The 18582-nt window shown below is 43.4% G+C and overlaps 2 protein-coding genes across 5 annotated transcripts in view; both read left to right on the top strand.

Moving 5' to 3' along the window:
• The window catches only part of LOC138645504 (uncharacterized), a 44325-nt gene extending 37624 nt beyond the window's left edge, over window positions 1–6701 (top strand). For 2 of the 3 annotated variants that reach the window (XM_069734886.1, XM_069734887.1), the window contains exon 11: window positions 4410–5174. In XM_069734886.1, coding sequence (XP_069590987.1) covers window positions 4410–4521 — 112 coding nt within the window. In that variant the 3' untranslated portion in view covers window positions 4522–5174. Of the gene's footprint in view, window positions 1–4409 lie in introns of all 3 variants that reach the window. The other variant, XM_069734885.1, reaches the window with a different exon arrangement.
• A 7387-nt stretch (window positions 6702–14088) lies between these two features.
• Window positions 14089–18582, top strand: part of LOC138645505 (uncharacterized) — a 59700-nt gene continuing 55206 nt past the window's right edge. Inside the window, exon 1 of one of the 2 annotated variants that reach the window (XM_069734890.1) lies at window positions 14089–14211. In XM_069734890.1, coding sequence (XP_069590991.1) covers window positions 14172–14211 — 40 coding nt within the window. In that variant the 5' untranslated portion in view covers window positions 14089–14171. The remainder of the gene's footprint in view (window positions 14212–18582) is intronic. The other variant, XM_069734895.1, reaches the window with a different exon arrangement.

Below are 18582 nucleotides of genomic sequence, written 5' to 3'. Positions count from 1 at the left end.
GGATGGAGTTCCTCCGCTCAGCCATTACTTCAACAGAAAGAGGTGCAGTTTCTGGCATCCATCGACATTCGGGTTGCTTGCCCTCTGCAAAAATTCCTTCGCCTTTCCATTCGTCAGCAGCATTTTCAAGTCACAACCTTGTCCTTCGGCCTTTCTTCCGCACCCAGAGTGTTCGCACGGGTCATGGCAGATGTCATGTTTCTCTTGCACTCTAGAGGCGTACTCGTCCTGCCCTGTTTGGTCTGTCTAGCCGCCCTTCCAGGACTACGCTGAGTCGTCTATATCTCTTGCGATACCCTCTCTCCTGGGCTGGCAGCTACAGACAAGTTCTCCTCATTTCCAGCCCAGCAGATATCCTTTTTGAGGATGATCCTGCACACTTCTAGAAGGATGGTAATTCTTCCTCGAGACAAGGTCACGGCCCTTCAACAGGGAGCTCGCGCAAGGAGAGTTCTGAGGACTTGATTACTCACCCCCTCATTTAATTCGGTTTGCTAAGAGAGTTCTGAGGTAAAATGGTGACGACAATGGAAGCGGTTTCCTTCGCTCCGCTCGTTTTCAGCAAGTCAAACAGACTTTCAGACAATAGTCTCTGAGCTCCTTCTTCATCCAGGGCCTTTCTCCCGGTTCTATGGTTATTAGTAACTACCAATGCCAGTCTTCTTCTCCCCATCATTGTTCTGGAGATCCGAACGGTAGTCTTACAGCAGGTCCACTGCCTTCTGGCGGGTCACCCTATCCGAATTCAATTGGATTATGCCACGGCGGTGCCTTACGTCAGTCATCTAGCAGGTACCCATGGTCAGGCGCCATGACCGAGGTACCTCACTTTCTCTGATGGGCCGAAGTCTATTATTCGGTGATCTCGGCAGTATATATCCCAGAAGTAGAACTCTGAACGGCAAACAAATTCAGCCGTCAGGGTTCCGCCTCAAGTCAGTGGGAACTTCTCCCCGAAGTCTTCCATCAGATCTGTCGTTACTGGAGCTCTCCAGTTGTAGGTGGGATGACATCCAGACTGAAGGCCAATGTACTCGAGTTCGTGGTTCGGCCTCGAGATCCAAAAGCCATCGCTCTCCATGCTCTGGTTCTGCCGTGGTACCAGTTTCCATAACTCCCCTTCCACTACTTCCGAAAGCCTTTCGGAAGCAGAAAGGGGCCCCAGTGATCCTCAGAGATCCGCACTGACCACGTCCATTTTTTTTGTTTGCGGAGCTAGTATCTTCCCGCCTTATCGCAGCACAACTGCAAGTAGGGACTTTCTCACAGGGAGTTTTCACACGTAGTTCTTCCCTATCGCATACCGTTAGATCATTGGGACCTTATTATTCCTAGGAGCCTTACAGTAGGCTCCTTTTTCATCCGGGCAGACTTTACTATCAGGGAAAGTCGTCCCGTTCTCCTCTGCGATATTATCACTCTGACGAGTCTTCAGAGCTAGCTTCTCTGCTCTTTCAGACTTTTTTCCCTTATTACCTTCGAGGCAAGGTTGTCCTCAGGCCATCTCCATCCCTTGTTTCCAAGGTGGTACTGTATTACCACTGTTATGAGGGCTTAGTTCTTCCCTCATCTCTTTTGGCTCCAGTCCACAAAATGGAATAACATCCCCCATATTCTGGACGAAGTGAGTGCTCTGAGTAGGTACGTCTTCAGAAGGACGCCGTCCTCAAGGTTGGACGTTTTATTTGGGCTTCCTGACGGTAGAGGAAGGCTTCCTGACATTTTCAGGAAGGGTTTAGCCGTTTCATCGACCATGATAACATGGTGAATTCTTTTCACCATCCAGGAGTCCTTTCGTGCTCTATGTCAGCCTTTCTCCCTGTCTATCAAGGGTCCTAGGCACCAGGCGTCAGCAAGGCACGCCTGCAAGCTTGCGGATTCGTCCAGTCCGCATGCATTCTTGAAGCACTAGAATTCCCACACTTCCACAGATGTGAGTCTGGGCAGGCGGACTCTGCAGGCCGCGGTGGCGCACTTGTAAGTAGCGGTTACACAGGGCCTGATCTATTGTTGTCCCCACCCAGGGACTGCTTTGGGACGTCCCACGGTCTGTGTCCCCCAATGAGGCGAAGGAGAAATAGGGATTTTTGTGTACTCACCGTAAAATCCTTTTCTCCGAGCCATTCATTGGGGGACACAGCTCCCACCCTGTTATTAGCTTATGCTTGTTTCTTTAGAATATGACATGCTATACGCTCATATATTGTTATTGATCTCCTACTGCTTTTGCACCGAACTGGTTAGCTGAGAGCCAGCAGGAGGGTGTATACTGCAGGGGAGGAGCTAACTTTTTTTGTATCACTTAGTGTCAGCCTCCTATTGGCAGCAGCATACACCCACGGTCTGTGTCCCCCAATGAATGGCTCGGAGAAAAGGATTTTACGGTGAGTACACAAAAATCCCTATTTTCCCCTCTGTCCCTGGTGATTTCTGATATGCAAAGAATAGTTATTTCAGCTCACCCATTAGAAGTTGAATCGCTGTGGTGATACCATCCGAGCACGGAGATGACATCACTGCCAGGACGTGACAAATCTAAGAAAAGGGTAAGGAAATCCAGCTCCAGGATGTAAAATATCAAAAAATTCTTTATTCAAACATTTAAAAATTGGAACAAGGGCTTGCAAATGACCCGCAAAATCGTTAAGGAGCAGCCTTAGATGACTAAACGCGTTTCAAACAAATTCTGTGTTCTTAGTCTTTAGTACTGTAGACTAAGAACACAGAAGTTGTTTTAAACGCGTTCAGTCTTCTATGGCTGCTCCTTAACGATTTTGCTGGTCATTTGAAAGCCCTTGTTCCAATTTTTAAATGTTTGAATACATTTTTTTTTATATTTTACATCCTGGAGCTGAATTTCCTTACCCTTTTCCCTGGTGATTTCTGCAGCCTCGGTATTTCCCGGTATACACACTGACTGATCTCCCATTACAATGTGGATTATACAGTCCTCCATCCTTGGCTTTCTCATGATGGCCAAGGAGTCTCCTTTGTGTAGGTCCAGGAAGAGACCAGCACTCACTTCATCCATAAAATGGCTTTCTATTCCAATAAAAATAAAATCAGGAACAATTCACACAGCAGTACTCTGAGGCATGGAGGGAAGCAGTAAAGATAAAGCAACGAGTTTATCACCTATGTGGTCCTTAATCACTGCCTTATCTTTATGGTTTCCCTCTATGACTCATGGGGTACTGCTGTGTGAATTGTTCCTGACAATATCTTCAGGCTACAGTCACACGCTCCGTTTTTGGTCAGTACTTTACATCCTTGTTTGTCAGCCAAAATCACGTCACCACTTCTGTATTTATCGCCCACTCTTGGTTTTGGCTACAAATACTAAAGTAAAATACTGACCAAATCTTGAACATGTGAACGTAGGATAAAAAGCCTTTTTATGGATAAAGCGAGGGCTGGTCTCTTCCTTGACTTTCTGCTTTGAGCTTTTTTTCCCGTTCACTAAGCACATGAGCTGAATTAAGGTACCGTCACACTAAGCGACGCTGCACCGATACCGACAACGATGTCGATCGCTGCAGCGTCGTTGTGTGGTCGCTGGAGAGCTGTCACACAGACAGCTCTCCAGCGACCAACGATCCCGAAGTCCCCGGGTAACCAGGGTAAACATCGGGTTACTAAGCGCAGGGCCGCGCTTAGTAACCCAATGTTTACCCTGGTTACTGTTGTAAATGTAAAAAAACAAACACAACATACTTACATTCCCGGTGTCTGGTCATGTCCCTCGCCTTCAGCTTCCCGCACTGACTGAGCACCGGCCGGAAAGCACAGCGGTGACGTCACCGCTGCACAGCGTGCTTTACGGCCGGCCGGCGCTCAGTCAGTGCGGGAAGCAGAACGCCGAGGGACGTGATCAGACACCGGGAATGTAAGTATGTAGTGTTTCTTTTTTTACATTTACACTGGTAACCAGGGTAAATATCGGGTTACTAAGCGCGGCCCTGCGCTTAGTTACCCGATGTTTACCCTGGTTACCAGTGAAGACATCGCTGGATCGGTGTCACACACACCGATTCAGCGATGTCAGCGGGAGATCAGCGACAAAATAAAGTTCTGATCTTTCCCCAGCGACCAACGATCTCCCAGCAGGGGCCTGTTCGTTGGTCGCTGTCACACATAACGATTTTGTTAACTATATCGTTGCTACGTCACAAAAAGCAACAATATCGTTAACGATATCGTTATGTGTGACGGTACCTTTACTCCTTTGTGAGCCTAGATTTTTATAGGATCTGTTCACCTTAAATTCAAGTAACTTAAATTAACTGAACCACAGACAGATTTCTGTGTAAAGAATAAACGGGGCATGATGAGGAACAACGTCTGGATCTTTTATGGTTTTGGAAGGTTTGAAAAGAGAAATAAATAAATAATCCCTGTTTATTTTGTAGGAAGGAAAAAGCATTGACTCCTGGTTCCGAGAACAACGAGGTTGATGAGACTGGACAAGAAATCGTTGAGGACGCAGGAGCAGAACCTCAAGGGGAAAATTCTGACTTGTGAGAAAGACGGAGGATGTTAATGCCCTCCCTGTATTTCTATATCTGGGGTTATATACAGAAAGCAGTGACTGTCTCCCCGTTATTACTCCCCACAGATATAGGTGTTACATAGACGATGTGTCAGGGCCGAGCTAAGCGCTGAATGATACGTGGATCCATTCTGCAGCCGCGGTCATTATACACCGAGGACTTTGTGAAAGAAGCTGAGCGTGACCCATAATGAGAGCCATGTACGGGACTATGGGGGCTTCATAATGTGAGGACGGCAGGAAACTCTGAGGTCAGAAAAATGAAGATGAAGCATTATCTGATCTCTTTTCTACACTGTGTCCTCTGTTCCTTCATATCTGCACACACGCTCTACTGATGGCGGCTCCTGCAGCTTTATGTACCAACCTGGGCCATTATACAGAATATTTACCTCCTTGTAGGTTGTAAGATCTTATTAGCAGGGATTAACTCAGACTGTCCTCAGTGTTGCTTAGCTTATTGATCTAATGTCTGATTTGTTCTGAGATGTAAAGTGTACCAGAAGGACTTGGGGATCCTAGTTAATGATAAACTTACCTGGAGCAGCCAGTGCCAGGCAGCAGCTGCCAAGGCAAACAGGATCATGGGGTGCATTAAAAGAGGTCTGGATACACATGATGAGAGCATTATACTGCCTCTGTACAAATCCCTAGTTAGACCGCACATGGAGTACTGTGTCCAGTTTTGGGCACCGGTGCTCAGGAAGGATATAATGGAACTAGAGAGAGTACAAAGGAGGGCAACAAAATTAATAAAGGGGATGGGAGAACTACAATACCCAGATAGATTAGCGAAATTAGGATTATTTAGTCTAGAAAAAAGACGACTGAGGGGCGATCTAATAACCATGTATAAGTATATAAGGGGACAATACAAATATCTCGCTGAGGATCTGTTTATACCAAGGAAGGTGACATTCACAAGGGGGCATTCTTTGCGTATGGAGGAGAGAAGGTTTTTCTACCAACATAGAAGAGGATTCTTTACTGTTAGGGCAGTGAGAATCTGGAATTGCTTGCCTGAGGAGGTGGTGATGGCGAACTCAGTCGAGGGGTTCAAGAGAGGCCTGGATGTCTTCCTGGAGCAGAACAATATTGTATCATACAATTATTAGGTTCTGTAGAAGGACGTAGATCTGGGGATTTATTATGATGGAATATAGGCTGAACTAGATGGACAAATGTCTTTTTTCGGCCTTACTAACTATGTTACTATGTTACTATGTTACCACATGATATGTACAGTATGTTACTGAGATGGTTTTTATTTTGCAGCAACTGTATATTGGGTTCGGGACTTAGGAACGACCAAAAGAGCCTTTGTGGGAACGGTCGCTCCATTCTCCAATCTGGGTCTTACATTCCTAATATCAGGCAACTGAATTAGCTCAAAGCGTGCATGTGATGTGTTGGGGCTGGAGAATGATAGTCTATGCTAGAGACTGAGAAGTGCTGGTAATACTAAGTTGGTGAGGTCATTTCATTTAGTTTGCTTTACTGTTAAATATTAATTATGGGTATGTATTCTTATTCTCATTTCTGTACTGAGCACATTGCCTTGTGGAAGGTTTAGCTGACATTACATATATTACTCCTTAACATTTAGCTCAGGGTAGATGGCAACGCCATATAGAGAACACGTGTTATGTGGGACATATGGTATATACCACGTGACCCACAGGAGGGGTGCACACTTTACACCGACACCAGGCGGAGTTTGTATGACGCTGAACAGCTGATATGTAAGTTAGGCACGTACTTCTTCATTAGCCATGTTACTGACACAGCCAGACACAACCTACCATTCAGATCCCAGCAAAGATGGGGAACAAACTTTGATATGGACAAATGGACAATCGTAACTATTTCACCTATTTTATGTTTGGCTGCAATTATTTTTTTGGGTGGACAATCCAATAAACCACTACATTTTTTTTTTTATAAGAAACATTGTGACATTTTCTTTAGAGTATCGCATCTGGTACAGAGTCCTGAATAAAGAAATACAAAATAAGTTAACACTTACCCAGAGAAAGGACTGTTTTGTTATTCATTTGTGCTGAAGAAAGGCAGTTTTTGTTTTTGGAGCTGTAAAGGCCAATAAACCTTATTCTTTCTCGTAAATAAAAATCCTGTGCTTGTGTGTATCCAAGTGGCTACCAAAGAGTCAAACCCATCTCTCTCTCTCTCTCTCTATCTCTCTCTCGTAAATTCAAAAAAGTTCATTTTTTTTCTCATTAAAGGGAACCTGTCACCCCGTTTTTTCAAGAAGAGCTAAAAATAGCGTTAAATATTTAACGCTATTTTTAGCTCTTCTTGAAAAAACGGAGTGACTGGTTCCCTTTAATGTACACTGTACCCCATCTTGACTGAAAACAAGTAGAATTTTTTGCAAACTTATTAAAAAAGAAAAACTGAAATATCACTTGGCCATAAGTATTCGGACCCTTTGCTCAGACACTCATATGTAAGTCACATACTGTCCATTTCCTTGTGATCCTCCTTGAGATGGTTCTACTCCTTCATTGGAGTCCAGCTGTGTTTAATTAAACTAAAAGGACTTGATTTGGAAAGGCACACACCTGTCTATATAAGACCTCACAGTGCATGTCAGACCAAATGAGAATCATGAGGTCAAAGGAACTGGCCAAGGAGCTCAGAGACAGAATTGTGGCAAGGCACAGATCTGGCCAAGGCTACAAAAGAATTTCTGCAGTACTCAAGGTTCCTAAGAGCACAGTGGCCTCCATAATCCTTAAATGGAAGAAGTTTGGGACCACCAGAAGTCTTCGTAGACCTGGCCGTCCAGCCAAACTGAGCAATCGTGGGAGAAGAGCCTTGGTGCGAGAGGTAAAGAAGAACCCCAAGATCACTGTGACTGAGCTTTAGAGATGCAGTAGGGAGATGGGAGAAAGTTCCAAAAAGTCAACTATCACTGCAGCCCTCCACCAGTCAGGCCTTTATGGCAGAGTGACCCAAAGGAAGCCTCTCCTCAGTGCAAGACATATGAAAGCCTGCATAGAGTTTGCTAAAAAAAACACATGAAGGGCTCCAGACTTTGAGAAATAAGATTCTCTGGTCTGATGAGACAAAGATAGACCTTTTGTGTGATAATTCTAAGCGATATGTGTGGAGAAAACCAGGTACTGCTCATCACCTGCCCAACACAATCCCAACAGTGAAACATGGTGGAGGCACCATCATGCTATGGGGTGTTTTTTAGCTGTAGGGACAGGAAGACTGGTTGTCATTGAAGGAAACATGAATGCGGCCAAGTACAGAGATATCCTGGATTAAAACCTCTTCCAGAGTGCTCTGGACCTCTGACTTGGCCGAAGGTTCATCTTCCAACAAGACAATGACCCTAAGCACACAGCTAAAATAACAAAGGAGCAGCTTTAGAACAACTCTGACAATTCTTGATTGGTCCAGCCAGAGCCCTGGCCTAAACCCAATTGAGCATCTCTGGAGAAACCTGAAAATGGCGTCCACCAACATTCACTATCCAACCTGACGGAACTGGAGAGGATCTGCATGGAAGAATGGCAGAGTATCACCAAATCTAGGTGTGAAAAACTTGTTGCATCATTCCCAAGAAGGCCCATGGCTGTACTGGGCTCAAAAGGGGGCTTCTACTCAATACTGACCAAAGAACTGAGGCGAGCTTCCAGGGCTGCTGAGCAGAGATGGAAAATATCCCACTCCAATGAGCACTTCATCGCATTCAAACAGTCTCTCACTACTTTCAAGGCCTCACTCGCTGCAGCAAAACAAACCTACTTCTCATCTCTCATATCCTCCCTGTTTCACAACGCTAAACAGTTATTCAGCACCTTCACTTCTCTTTTCTGTCCCCCAGCACCTCCTCCCTCTCCACTCATCTCAGCCGAAGACTTTGCCTCATTTTTAAAGCAGAAGATTGATAACATCAGAGACAGTTTTAGTCAACAACCCCAGAGCCCTTTCTCCTAACTGCCCAGCCCTCCTCCTCCAAAACCAACTTCACCATTACAGAAGATCGACTCTCCTATCTACTCTCAAGATTGCATCTCACCACCTGTGCACTTGACCTGCTCCCATCCCACTTCATCCCAAACCTCAACATAGTCTTCATCCCAACCCTAACCCATCTCTTCAACCTATCAATAACAACTGGTGTCTTCCCCTCAAGCTTTAAACATGCCTCAACCATACCTATCCTCAAAAAGCCCTCTCTATCTAGCTATCGCTCTATATCACTTCTCCCATATGCCTCAAAACTACTGGAACAACACGTCTATCTTGAACTGTCATCCCACCTTTCTTCTTGCTCCCTCTTCGACAGCTTCCAATCTGGCTTCCGGTCACAACACTCCACTGAAACCGCCCTAACTAAGGTAACCAATGACCTATTAACCGCCAAGGCCAAGAGACACTACTCTGCCCTCCTCCTCCTGGACCTGTCGGCTGCCTTTGACACCGTGGACCATTCCCTATTATTACAGACCCTCTCATCCCTTGGCATCACAGACTTGGCCCTATCCTGGATCTCCTCATACCTAACAGACCGGACATTCAGCGTTTCTCATTCACACACCACCTCCTCACCTCGTCCCCTATCTGTCGGAGTCCCGCAAGGTTCAGTCCTAGGGCCCCTGCTCTTCTCCATTTACACCTTCGGCCTGGGACAGCTCATAGAATCTCACGGCTTTCAGTATCATCTCTATGCTGATGACACACAGATCTACATCTCTGGACCAGATATCACAACCCTACTAACCAGAATCCCACAATATATGTCTACTATTTCATCCTTCTCCTCTAGATTTCTAAAACTTAATATTGACAAAACAAAATTCATTATCTTTCACCCATCTCACTTGACTCCTCCAACAGACCTACAGTATCCATTAAAGTAATTTGCTGCCCACTCTCCCCAGTCCCATAAGCTCGCTGTCTCGGTGTAATCCTTGACACTGATCTCTCCTTCAAACCACATATCCAAGCCCTTTCCACTTCCTGCCGACTTCAACTCACAAAAATTTCCCGGATCCGTACATTCCTCAGCCAAGAATCTACAAAAGCCCTAGTCCATGCCCTCATCATCTCCCGCCTTGACTGCTGCAACCTCCTGCTCTGTGGCCTCCCCTCTAACGCCCCTCCAATCTATTCTAAACTCTGCTGCTCGACTAATCCACCTGTCCCCCCGCTATTCCCCGGCCTCTCCCCTCTGTCAATCCCTTCACTGGCTCTCCATTACCCAAAGACTCCAGTTTAAAACCCTAACCATGGCATACAAAGCCATCCACAACCTGTCTCCTCCATACATCTGTGACCTCGTCTCCCGGTACTTTCCTGCACGCAACCTCCGATCCTCACAAGATCTCCTTCTCTACTCCCCTCTTATATCTTCCCACAATCGCATACAAGATTTCGCCCACGTATCCCCCCTACTCTGGAACTCTACCACAACATATCAGACTCTCGCTTACCGTGGAAACCTTCAAAAAGAACCTGAAGACCTATCTCTTCCGACAAGCCTACAACCTGCAGTAATCACCGATAGACCAAACCGCTGCACAACCAGCTCTACCCTCACCTACTGTATTCTCACCCATCCCTTGTAGATTGTGAGCCCTCGCGGGCAGGGTCCTCTTTCCTGTACCAGTCGTGACTTGTATTGATAAAGATTATTGTACTTGTTTTTATTATGTATACCCCTCCTCACATGTAAAGCACCATGGAAAAAATGGCGCTATAATAATAAACAACAATAATAATACTGAGCAAAGGGTCTGAATACTTATGACCGTGTGATATCAGTTTTTCTTTTTTAATACATTTGCAAAAATTACTACATTTCTGGTTTTTTTTCAGTCAAGATGGGGCGCAGAGTGTACAGTAATAAGGAAAAATGAACTTTTTGAATTTACCAAATGGCTGCAATGAAACAAAGAGTGAAAAATTTAAAGGGGTCTGAATAATTTCCGTACTCACTGTATATGTATATATATTACATATATAGATAGAAGAAAAGCCGGCAATTCGTCTGCCGTGTACTGTAGGGGCCATTGATACTGCCCCCCTAGGCTAAAAACATCAGCTCTCAGCTGCATCAGAAAAGGCGCACCTCTAAAATATATCTATTCTATTCTAACCTGTCACGCTGTGATTTTACTGTACACGGCAGATGAATTGCTGGCTTTTCATCTATATGTATGTATCTACCTACCTACAAGTGCTTCTCACAAAACTAGAATATCATAAAAAAGTGAATTTATTTTAGTTCTTCAGTACAAAACGTGAAACTCATATTTTGTATAGAGTTATTACAGAGTGATCTATTTCAATTGTTTATTTCTGTTAATGTTGATGATTATGTCTTACAGCCAATAAATCCCAAAAGTCATTATTTCAGTAAATTTGAATAATTAGCAAAACACCTGTAAAGGCTCCTAAGTGTTTATAAAGGTCCCTTAGTCTGTTTCAGTAGCTCCACAATCATGGGGAAGACTCTGACCTGATAGATGTCCAGAAGGCATCACTGACACACTCCACAAGGAGGGGAAGCCACAGAAGGTCATTGCCAAAGAATCCGGCTGTTCACACAGTGCTGGATCCAAGCATCTTAAAGGAGAGTGGAGTGGAAGGAAAAAGTGTGGTAGAAAAAGGTGCACAAGCAACGGGATAACGGCAGCCTGGAAAGGATTGTTAAGAAAAGGCCATTCCAAAATTTTGAGATTCACAAGGAGTGGACTGCTGCTGGAGTCATTGCTTCAAAAGCCACCACACACAGATGTCTCCAGGACATGGGCTACAAGAAGCATCTTACCTGGGCCAAGGGGAAAAGAACTGGACTGTTGTCAGTGCTCCAAGGTGTTGTGTTCAGATGAAAGTAAATTTTGCATTTCATTTAGAAATCAAGGTCCCGGAGTCTGGAGGAACAGTGGAGAGGCCACAATCCAAGCTGCTGGAGGTCTCGTGTGAAGTCTCCACAATCAGTGATGGTTTGGGAGCCTTGTCATCTGCTGGTGTAGGTCCACTGTGTTTTATCAAGACCAAAGTCAGCGCAGCCATCTACCAGGACATTTTAGAGCAGTTCATGCTTCCCTCTGCCGACAAGCTTTTTGGAGATGGAAATTTCATTTTCCAGCAGGACTATCTATCTATCTATCTATCTATCTATCTATCTATCTATCTATCTATCTATCTAAACAAAGAAAAAAAAACAACCAGCACTCCCAATGTGAACACATGCAAGCTGCAAGCTGTATCATATAGATATAAAGAAACACAGCAGCACATGTATATGAATCTAGGCCATGTGAAAACACAGGCAAATATTCGATATGAATCATACTACTCAAAAATATTTTTTCATAAAAAAATTTTCAAAATTTTTTTTTTCATAAAACTTAGTTATAGATAAAATGAAGATTCTTAGCGCATAAATTGGCCAATTCATGTGTGCCCATCAACCACGGCAAGGTGATCTCCCTCTGATGGGTCCTACTCTGCTGTACATGCCACTCTGGGCCACCAGCCTACAACTTAGGACAAACATGTCACTCTGGGCTAAACCTACAATTTATGGGCAAGTAGAGATGATTACCGCCACCTGCAAGGTCAATGGGAGGAGTGCAAGATCAGTCTGGATGCAGCCACATCCATACACTAAACAAAGAAAAAAAACCAACCAGCACTCCCAATGTGAACACATGCAAGCTGCAAGCTGTATCATATAGATATAAAGAAACACAGCAGCACATGTATATGAATCTAGGCCATGTGAAAACACAGACAAATATTCGATCTTGCACTCCTCCCATTGACCTTGCAGGTGGCGGTAATCATCTCTACTTGCCCATAAACTGTAGGTTTAGCCCAGAATGACATGTTTGTCCTAAGTTGTAGGCTGGTGGCCCAGAGTGGCCGTGGTTGATGGGCACACATGAATTGGCCAATTTATGCGCTAAGAATCTTCATTTTATCTATAACTAAGTTTTATGAAAAAAAAATTTTTGAAATTTTTTTAACCCCTTACCGGCATCGGACGTACTATACCGTCCGATGCCGGCTCCCCTGCTTTGATGCAGGGCTCCGCGGTGAGCCCGCACCAAAGCCGGGACATGTCAGCTGTTTTGAACAGCTGACATGTGCCCGTAATAGGCGCGGGCAGAATCGCGATCTGCCCGCACCTATTAACTAGTTAAATGCCGCTGTCAAACGCAGACAGCGGCATTTAACTACCGCTTCCGGCCGGGCGGCCGGAAATGACGTCATCGCCGACCCCCGTCACATGTCCGGGGGTCGGCGATGCGTCTCCATTGTAGCCATAGAGGTCCTTGAGACCTCTATGGTTACTGATTGCCCGTCGCTGTGAGCGCCACCCTGTGGTCGGCGCTCACAGCACACGTGCAATTCTGCTACATAGCAGCGATCAGCAGATCGCTGCTATGTAGCAGAGCCGATCGTGCTGTCCCTGCTTCTAGCCTCCCATGGAGGCTATTGAAGCATGGCAAAAGTTAAAAAAAAAAGTTTAAAAAAATGTGAAAAAAATAAAAAAAACATAAAAGTTTAAATCACCCCCCTTTCGCCCCAATCAAAATAAATCAATAAAAAAAATATCAAATCTACGCATATTTGGTATCGCCGCGCTCAGAATTGCCCGATCTATCAAATAAAAAAAAGTATTAACCTGATCGCTAAACAGCGTAGCGGGAAAAAAACTCGAAACGCCAGAATTACGTTTTTTTGGTCGCCGCGACATTGCATTAAAATGCAATAACGGGCGATCAAAAGAACGTATCTGCACCGAAATGCTATCATTAAAAACGTCATCTCGGCACGCAAAAAATAAGCCCTCAACCGACCCCAGATCACGAAAAATGGAGACGCTACGAGTATCGGAAAATGGCGCAATTTTTTTTTTTTTTTTTTTAGCAAAGTTTGGAAATTTTTTTCACCACTTAGATAAAAAATAACCTAGTCATGTTAGGTGTCTATGAACTCGTAATGACCTGGAGAATCATAATGGCAGGTCATTTTTAGCATTTAGTGAACCTAGCAAAAAAGCCAAACAAAAAACCAATGTGGGATTGCACTTTTTTTGCAATTTCACCGCACTTGGAATTTTTTTCCCGTTTTCTAGTACACGACGTGCTAAAACCAATGATGTCGTTCAAAAGTACAACTCGTCCCGCAAAAAATAAGCCCTCACATGGCCAAATTGACGGAAAAATAAAAAAGTTATGGCTCTGGGAAGGAGGGGAGCGAAAAACGAACACGGAAAAACGAAAAATCCCCTGGTCATGAAGGGGTTAATGAAAAAATATTTTTGAGTAGTATGATTCATATCGAATATTTGTCTGTGTTTTCACGTGGCCTAGATTCATATACATGTGCTGCTGTGTTTCTTTATATCTATCTATCTATCTATCTATCTATCTATGTTTTTGAAGAATATTTATTTTGAAAACGATGTGTAAATGACAGAGAATTTCTCCATGTAAAAGCTCATGTTAAAATCGCACTGCATTCGGATGGAAATTGGATACTAGGTGTGAACAGTCGTATTGTACAATCCGGGGACAGCGAGAAGTTACCGGCGTGATCTGTGAATTCGGAGAAGATCTGCGAGGCCATGAAGGGCTTCCTCTGCCTCCTGCTCCTCGGCCTCTCAGGTCAGTGCTTCCCCTTCTCTCTTCACATGAAGGTTTACGAGAACAAACCCCAATAATTTATCTCTGGACAGATGAGGTCGGATCACGTTTCCTATCGAACGGCGACGTCCGTATTACATTATATTACACGGATTCTGGATCTCTTCCTAATACACCGAGAACCGTAATAAGACGGATGCGATAGTTTGGGTGTGACTCTGCATTAACTGTTTATGGTTTGGATGTTCCTGTGATTTTATGGCTGATGTTACATAATTCCCATATTTAGAGTGAAGAGGATAATATAAGGAGGGGCTGATCATTAGAAGTAAAGGTCCCGCACTAAGGCAAAGTTCACACGGGGCGTTTTTGCTGCGTTTTTTATGCTAATTTTCAGCTGCTTTTTACAGGACCAGCAAAGCCTATGAGATTTCAGAAATCTCATGCACACTTTGTTGTTTATTTGTCATCAGTGTTTTGTGCTTTGCATGTTTTTTTACATACTGTACAGTATGTCACTTTTTTCTGCATTTTTTCAGCGTTTTTCATCCATTGACTTGAATGGTTGGTGAAAAACACTGAAAAAATGCAATAAAAACGCAGGTAATAACAATAAGGTATCACGTTTTGCTGCGTTTTTTGTGCCAAAACCTGATTCTATGGAACAGGACTTTGTTTTTCAACACTAAACATTATCGGCATGCACAAGAGACAAATCTAGCATGCCAAAACCGCTGAGAAAATGCAAAAAAACAAACAAACAAGGAAAACTTGATTTTTTTCTGCAGCTTTCCTGCTAAGAGATCAGATTTTGCTGCAGAAAAAAAAATGCTGAAAAAATGCCCAGTGTAAACTTACCCTCAGAAAGTATTTACAGGTCAGTGATACTAATAATATCGGAATAATCATTATTCTCTAGCGCCAACATATTCCGCAGCACTGTACAATTCAGAGGGGATTTGTGCAGACAATAGCGATATAAACTGTGCAGGAGGTGTGGGTTAAATCCGCGCTGCCTTAATGATGAATTTCCAAGGTCGCACTGACCTTGAAACGCGTTGAATAAATCACCTTTTAAATTTATTATCCTTGGAACTTCATCATTAAGGCGGCGCGGATTTAACCCACACCTCCTGCACAGTTTATATTGTCATACGGCCGTTGATCGGCTTGTGGATCTGCAGCAGCCGAAATCGCTACATGATCTTCATTCAACAAAATCAGGTGAGCAATTCTAAGAAAGCTCTCTTGGTTATCTAGAGGATAAGACCCGATTTTGCGCTTTGTGTCTCCATTTTTTTTCCTATTACAGACAATAGCGGACATTACAGGAAAACACCAAGAGGAGTGAGGACCAGAGCAACAATCTGAGGTAATGGGGGGACACAAAGGTAGAAAAGTGCTTGTCATGTGCGGTCCATCCATCAATATAACACATAAATAGGGATATTCAAATAACGCTGCATAAATCAGTCATCAGCCAGAATCTGGTAAGTACAAAGTGCCACTGAGAAGAGGCAGATTGGTGTGCACACCTGATCCAATAATATAAATAGTACAGAATGTATGACTTTATTGGAACACTGGAACATACAAAACCACAAACACATAAAAACAATTAAAACACATATACAACATGGTGATCAGCCAACACCCCTAACGCTCGAGACCTGGCGTCCCGTGTCAAGATACAATATGAAGCGAGAGCCAACAGTAAATCATTAACAATCAGTAATAAATGCAAACAGAGTCAGGGACTAATATGTGAGGTTAGTCCCCGAGTATGAAAAATAACCTCCCTACAAAAAAACAGCCCTCACAATATGTCTATAAGGTGCATGTAGTGCCCCACAAATCTGGAGAAAGATTGGACCACAGAAATCCCTGTATACAGGTTATATACAGTGGGTACAGAAAGTATTCAGGCCCCTTTAAATTGTTCACTCTTTGTTTCATTGCAGCCATTTGGTAAATTTAAAAAAGTTCATTTTTTCTCATTAATGTTCACTCTGCACCTCATCTTGTCTGAAAAAAAAAACAGAAATGTAAATTTTTGCAAATGTATTAAAAATAAAAACTGAAATATCTCATGGTCGTAAGTCTTCAGCCCCTTTGCTCAGTATTGAGTAGAAGCACATTTTGAGCTAGTACAGCCATGAGTCTTCTTGGGAATGATACAATAAATTTTTCACCTGGATTTGGGGGTCCTCGGCCATTCTTCCTTGCAGATCCTCTCCAGTTCCGTCAGGTTGGATGGTGAACATTGGTGGACAGCAATTTTCAGGTCTCTCCAGAGATGCTCCATTGGGTTTAGGTCAGGGCTCTGTCTGGGCCGGTCAGGAATGGTCACAGGATTGTTCTGAAGCCACTCCTTTGTTATTTTAGCTGTCTGCTTAGGGTCATTGTCTTGTTGGAAGGTGAACCTTCGGCCAAGTCTGAGGTCCAGAGCACTCTGGAAGAGGTTTTCATCCAGGATATCTCTGTACTTGGCCGCATTCATGTTTCCTTCAATGACAACCAGTCGTCCTGTCCCTGCAGCTGAAAAACACCCCCATAGCATGATGCTGCCTCCACCATGTTTCACTGTTGGGATTGTGTTGGGCAGGTGATGAGTAGTGCCTGGATTTCTCCACACATAACGCATAGAATTATCACCATAAAGGTCTATCTTCATCTCATCAGACCAGAGAATCTTATTTCTCATAGTCTGGGAGTCCTTCATGTGTTTTTTTAGCAAACTCTATGCGGCTTTCATATGTCTTGGACTGAGGAGAGGCTTCCGTCGGGCCACTCTGCCATAAACCCATACAAGATAGCTTCATCAGAAAAAGTATGTGTTAGAAAACACTAATATTTGTATTTGTGTATGTATAAAGTGTTCTCATTTACATTGAGATAATGACTTTTAGGTTCTCATTGGCTGTAAGCCATAATCATCAACATTAACCCCTTAAGCCCCAAGGGTGGTTTGCACATTAATGACAGTCAATTTTTACAATTCTGACCACTGTCCCTTTATGAGGTTATGACTGTGGAACGCTTCAACGGATCCTGATTCTGACATTGTTTTCTCGCAACATATTGTACTTCATGATAGTGGTAAAAATTTCTTTAACATTACCTGCGTTTATTTGTGAAAAAAATTGAAATTTGGCGAAAATTTTGAAAAGTTTGCAATTTTCCAACTTTGAATTTTTATGCCCTTAAATCACAGAGATATGTCAAACAAAATACTTAATAAGCAACATTTCCCACATGTCTACTTTACGTCAGCACAATTTTGGAACCAACATTTTTTTTGTTAGGGAGTTATAAGGGTTAAAAGTTGACCAGCAATTTCTCATTTTTACAACACCATTTTTTTTTTAGGGACCACATCTCATTTGAAGTCATTTTGAGGGGTCTATATGATAGAAAATACTCAAGTGTGACACCATTATAAAAACGGAGAAAATACTCAAGTGTGACACCATTATAAAAACGGCACCCCTCAAGGTGCTCAAAACCACATTCAAGAAGTTTATTAAACCTTCAGGTGTTTCACAGGAATTTTTGGAATGTTTAAATAAAAATGAACATTTAACTTTTTTTCACAAAAAATTTACTTCAGCTCCAATTTGTTTTATTTTACCAAGAGTAACAGGAGAAAATGGACCCCAAAAGTTGTTGTACAATTTGTCCTGAGTACGCCGATACCCCATATGTGAGGGTAAACCACTGTTTGGGCGCATGACAGAGCTCGGAAAGAAAGGAGCGCCATTTGACTTTTCAATGCAAAATTGACAGGAATTGAGATGGGACGCCATGTTGCATTTGGAGAGCCACTGATTTGCCTAAACATTGAAACCCCCCACAAGTGACACCATTTTGGAAAGTAGACCCCCTAAGGAACTTATCTAGATGTGTTGTGAGAACTTTGAACCCCCAAGTGTTTCACTACAGTTTATAACGCAGAGCCGTGAAAATAAAAAGTCATTTTTTCCCACAAAAATGTTTTTTTAGCCCCCTAAATTTTTATTTGCCCAAGGGTAACAAGAGAAATTAGACGCCAAAAGTTGTTGTCCAATTTGTCCTGAGTAGGCTGATACCCCATATGTTGGGGTAAATCCCTTTTTGGGTGCACGGGAGAGCTCGGAAAGGAAGGAGCGCTGTTTTACTTTTTCAAAACAGAATTGGCTACAATTGAGATGGGATGACATGTCGCGTTTGGAGAGCCCCTGACGTGCCTAAACAGTGGAAACCCCCAATTCTAACTGTAACCCTAGCCCCAACCCTAACCCTAGCCCTAGCCTTGACCCTAGCCTTAACCCTAACCCTAATTATAACCTTAGCCCTAACCCTAATGGGAAAGAGAGAGCCACTGATGTGCCTAAACATTGAAACCCCCCACAA

This window comes from Ranitomeya imitator, chromosome 7 (assembly GCF_032444005.1).
Source record: "Ranitomeya imitator isolate aRanImi1 chromosome 7, aRanImi1.pri, whole genome shotgun sequence".
Taxonomy (NCBI): domain Eukaryota; kingdom Metazoa; phylum Chordata; class Amphibia; order Anura; family Dendrobatidae; genus Ranitomeya; species Ranitomeya imitator.
Note: the sequence above shows the minus strand (reverse complement) of the source record. Positions and strands in the feature narration are given on the sequence as shown.